This window comes from Folsomia candida, unplaced genomic scaffold (genome assembly GCF_002217175.1).
Source record: "Folsomia candida strain VU population unplaced genomic scaffold, ASM221717v1 Fcan01_Sc012, whole genome shotgun sequence".
Classification (NCBI taxonomy): domain Eukaryota; kingdom Metazoa; phylum Arthropoda; class Collembola; order Entomobryomorpha; family Isotomidae; genus Folsomia; species Folsomia candida.
Genome location: NW_019091204.1, coordinates 1,963,440 through 1,967,964, shown reverse-complemented (window position 1 = coordinate 1,967,964; position 4,525 = coordinate 1,963,440). Strand labels below are relative to the sequence as shown.

The 4,525-nt window shown below is 36.0% G+C and overlaps 1 protein-coding gene across 1 annotated transcript; it reads right to left on the bottom strand.

The window, feature by feature from the left end:
• Window positions 1–281: 281 nt before the first annotated feature.
• On the bottom strand, window positions 282–3,661 carry LOC110855276 (adiponectin receptor protein). The gene is made up of 9 exons (XM_022103696.2): window positions 3,511–3,661; window positions 2,835–2,939; window positions 2,738–2,760; window positions 2,593–2,662; window positions 2,237–2,344; window positions 1,977–2,179; window positions 1,128–1,315; window positions 550–743; window positions 282–492 (listed from the first exon to the last, which is right to left on the bottom strand). Exons 2-9 carry the CDS (start codon window positions 2,853–2,855, stop codon window positions 373–375), a joined length of 927 nt encoding a protein of 308 aa, XP_021959388.1. The 5' UTR covers window positions 2,856–2,939; window positions 3,511–3,661; the 3' UTR covers window positions 282–372.
• Window positions 3,662–4,525: the final 864 nt, after the last annotated feature.

Here is a 4,525-nt window from a genome sequence, read left to right as displayed (position 1 = left end):
CTATATGGGGGAGATATTTTTCAACAATATAGCAGTATGTAGCCACAAATACTGCTATATGGTTGCAATTTATGATTACATCTAACGCACATAAGTAAATTGGATATGATGTACACTTTCTTCTTCCGGACAGTATTAAATTTGCAACTAACTCAGTTTTTTTGCCATATATCGAATAGTAGAAATGGAAAAGCCAGTTTGGCATAGAATGTATTATGTCCAAATTTGGAATACATGGTGAAAATTTCACACAAATTGCACGACATACGCAAAACACGCAGTAAATGTTATCCTGCATAACATTACGTTGCAAATACTTATTTTATTGACCGTATACAGCTGGGAATGATTCATATTGAATATTTTCTAAATCTACAATTCGTTCCGACACTCTCCACTTGTCAAACGGCGCTTAGCGATTTGCATGATTCCATGATAATTCACCAACGCTGCGGCTACGACCAAAACGTGGAACAATTGGTGGCTATGTCCCTGCAGGATAGAGGTGGTTGTAATACCATAAATTATTTGTAGTTTGTTACGTCTCACCCAAATATCGCACTTTCCCAGGAACCATCGTTCTGGTACTCGTCCAGCGTAAATAACTGCACCCAAAAGATATAGAAATGCCATCAAGACTAGCCAACCCATCGGATCGTGCGTAACTGAATGAACCAATCCGTTGGCTGAGGCGTAGTGAACTGCAGGGATAACACCGCTCAACCCAAAACCGGCGAATAACCCTGGAATAGAATTATAATAAAAATTGAGAATTATAAAGTCATGTTCCCGAGCTGCACATTGGTGGTACCTAAAGTTTGCTGAAATGCAACGGCAAAAGTCGCGAAACGGTGCCATTATCGTAACGAACGTACCATATTTGTGCCATTTCGGTGTTGAAAATATGAGTACCATTTAAATGCCGATGATATGAACTCATATCGAATTTACCTATAATGAAACAATACCTGCCTTTCGTCACCAAAATGGCAAAAAATGGTATCCGCCGAAATGGCACAAAAATGCTACCTTCCGTCGCCGAATAATGGCAACGTATCGGCGGATTTATCCGTTGCATTTAAGCATTTAAGCTACTTGTTGTGTTGGCCGGGTTGTAAAATATTTACCTGCCCGAATCGGTCGGAACCTTGGTTCAGCAAACGTATCCATCATTGATGCTATAATGGCTAACGTGCCAAGAAACAGTGTCACAGTCATGTAAATTATTTGAAGGTGTGGTTTGCAATAGAATCCATAGTACACCCAGGGGAAGAAGGATCCCATGATTAGCAAAGCAATTCCAACGTAATCCAGTCTAATTGATGGACAAATAAATAGGAATAATAGGGGGAACAAAATTGCTCCTGGCGAGGGTACTATTACACTCAACCGCTAGTAACAATTCGTCAACCCAAGGTAGTAAATTTTACCCACTTATTTTATCAACGGTTTCGTAGCAAGGCATGATTTAGCCTCTTTATAAATATATGCTACCCTGCGATTTCGAATTGTTACCACATTGTAACTAGCAATTTGCTACCAATAGGTAGCACGTCGCATAGTAAGTGCCTACACCGGGTAACAATTTTTGTTCAAAGTTATTCACAGTGTATTGAAACGAGTAAATTAACCTCGTTTTGACCGGAACTTCAAAGCCCTTGTTGCCAATAACCCTCGAATTTGAGTTTTGTCAATTTTTAAAAACTGATGCAAATTGGAAGAAATGAAAATTAAATATTTTTACATGCAATTGATGTAGAAAATATTCATAAATTCGGCTGAAAAAATCCGACTTTTCACTATGGAGTTTTCCACTTTTCATGATGAAGTTTGCATTTTTTACCAATTTTCTACCTTCATGTTACTTGCCAATGGAAAATTTCTCTACATCATATGATGCATTCGGTCTCTAAGGGACTTGGTTTTCAATATGAAATATCTCGACTTTGGTCAAAAAGAGGTTAATGCCAACTTACTTATGCACGAATTTTGCAACCTCTCGGGAATGACAGTGGAGCGTGTGGAAGACCGTGGAGAAGCCGAGGCATGCAATCGCTCCGACAAAGAAGGCAGTGAATACAAATTTTTCTTGCAATTGAATCTCTGGCCTCGTCAGGAATTGAATCGTTAACACGAAAAAGAGCAACATGCCAACGAGATGAGTCCAAATATTCATTGTCTGTGAGAAAAAGAGAAAATTGAAGGCAATTATTTATTCCTGACGTAACAACTTTACCTCCGTGTGAATACGAAATATACTTTTGAAGCATTCCTTAAAACTTAAAAGGACAGGGCGATGTCCATCTAGTAGGAAATGGTTGTCTTGCAGCCAACTCGGTAAAGCCTGGATGAGAAAGATTGTTGCATAATCTGCAATTTATATAGACGGTATTCATCACAGCTTCGCATGTTCGCATCGAAACATACTTTTGAAAAATATTTTGCAAACCAAATAGCCTTGGAGTTGCACAACTTCGCAAATCGATTTTCAAGCCAATTTCCGGAAAAAAATTGCCAACTTGTGAACTTTAATTTTTTACTAACGTTACTGACGACGCGAACTCGTGATGCATACCCTCATAGATTTGTTACCGTAAACTTGCAACACTTCCAATCCAACGGAATCTCCGGTTTGGCTGGTGTCAGTACTCCACCTTCATCCCTGCAAGGACATAATTTATTGTGCTTAATTTGACGCTATTAATTTATGCCCTTCTTTACATCGACATCGCTATACCTTCGATCAGTGCTGTTAGAGGACTGAAATATGAAGTGATTCTTATTTTATGACTTGAAACCAAAAAAATACAACTACGAAATTTAAGAAATCATACCCCTCTGGTTCGCCTCGACATGGTTATTTACTGGTGTCAATTTGAGAGTGATGAATCTTTCGAATAATTATTTTGATCTTGTTTTTTTATTTATGTGTTTGGAAACTGTAAGTAGAAATAATATATTTCATCATTATTGGTTAATAAAGTTTTTCTGCAGGTTCTTAAATTCAATTGTGAATTAATGCATATCACTTTGTATTTGTATATTGCACTAATTTCTATTATTAACCTCCATGGGTACCAAATTACACATATTTGTGTAACGATTTATATTCCGTTGCGTACCAATTAAACAGATATGTGCAATTTAAAATATACAATTGCGAACCAAAATAGATGGCAAAAATTGAAAAATGGATCAACTCCAGTGCCAAATGTGGAAAAATTCGTGGTAAAAAGTGGAATTTTTCAGCCTAGATTTTTAACTTTTTCTATATCAATTCCATGCACAAAAGTGTAATTTTCGAGTTTTTGTACTTTTTGTAAATTTTGAGTTTTGCAATTCTAAAATCAATCGGTCGCTAACACTTTTTCATGTCATTTTACTTGGTAACGATGAGGTTAAGAAAAGTATTAGACTAATAATATTTGCAAACAATTTCAAATATTGAAATTAATCACAAATAGTTTTCTCTTGTTTTTGAAGAATATGTTGAAGATTCTAATGTATTACCTGCCAAATTGCACAGTATTTATTTCAACTTTATTACAGAGGATGAGTACACGCACGAAAATTGAACGACCACCAGCTGCAAAGGATAAAACACAACAAACTCTTCCACCAGCCGGTTTCCCTACCGAATCGTAACTGCTCGCTGTTTCATTTTTACACCAGCCGTTTATTAAGCAAGGTTAATTATTTGCGAATCCCATTCATTACAAGTTGTATGAATTTCACGAGTCATGCCTGCCATTATGCAGGAGAGATGGTAGTTGATGTTGTTTACGTCGGAATTAATATTCCAAAGTGCAAAGTCCTATGAAATTGGACTACTGGTCTCTATAGATGGATTATGTGATCACAAATGTTAACTCAAAAAATTCGGTAATCATATAAATAAGCTGTACCGGGATAGTATCATGTTTATTACCATTTGGTAATAAACTTATACCTCTTTGGTAATCTAGTATTACTACCTGTATTCATATATGTGAACCGGATGGTAATAGAATAATAGTCTTGATCTTGCGTTGTACAGGTGTAAAAAGTTGGAGAGTTTGACCCTAGTTCGTTTTCAACAAAACCTTTCCATACTTAAGTACTTATTGGTCCTCACAGTATTAAATTATTTACAAATGTATGACGGACAAGGTAACTATTTTAATCCTTCACTAAAACAAAACACCATTTTAGCAATTTTGAGAAAACATTCTTCAAAAATATTTGGCCTGCTGGGTACCAATTACACGCATTTGTGCAATTTAAAATTTACCATTCAAAACCAAATTAGATGGCAAAAATTGAAAAATGGATCAACTCCATTGCAAAATGTGAAAAAATTCATGGTAAAAAGTGGACTTCTTGCAGCCTAAATTTTGAACTTTTTCTATATCAACCCCATGCACAAAAGTGGAATTTTCGAGTTCTTTGACTTTTTGTCAATTTTGAGATTTACAATTCTAAAATAAATCGGTCGCTAACAGATTTTCATGAGATTTTACTTGATAACGATGAGGTTAATATATGT

What these genes read in the sequence shown, in the direction of transcription:
- LOC110855276 (XM_022103696.2), bottom strand. Translation starts at nt 2,855, where the DNA reads ATGTCGAGGCGAACCAGAGGG. An exon ending in GTTGCAAAATTCGTGCATAA is followed by an intron (nt 1,316 to 1,976) that starts GTAAGTTGGCAT and finishes TCCATCAATTAG; the next exon opens with ACTGGATTACGTTGGAATTG. An exon ending in TGGGAAAGTGCGATATTTGG is followed by an intron (nt 493 to 549) that starts GTGAGACGTAAC and finishes TCTATCCTGCAG; the next exon opens with GGACATAGCCACCAATTGTT.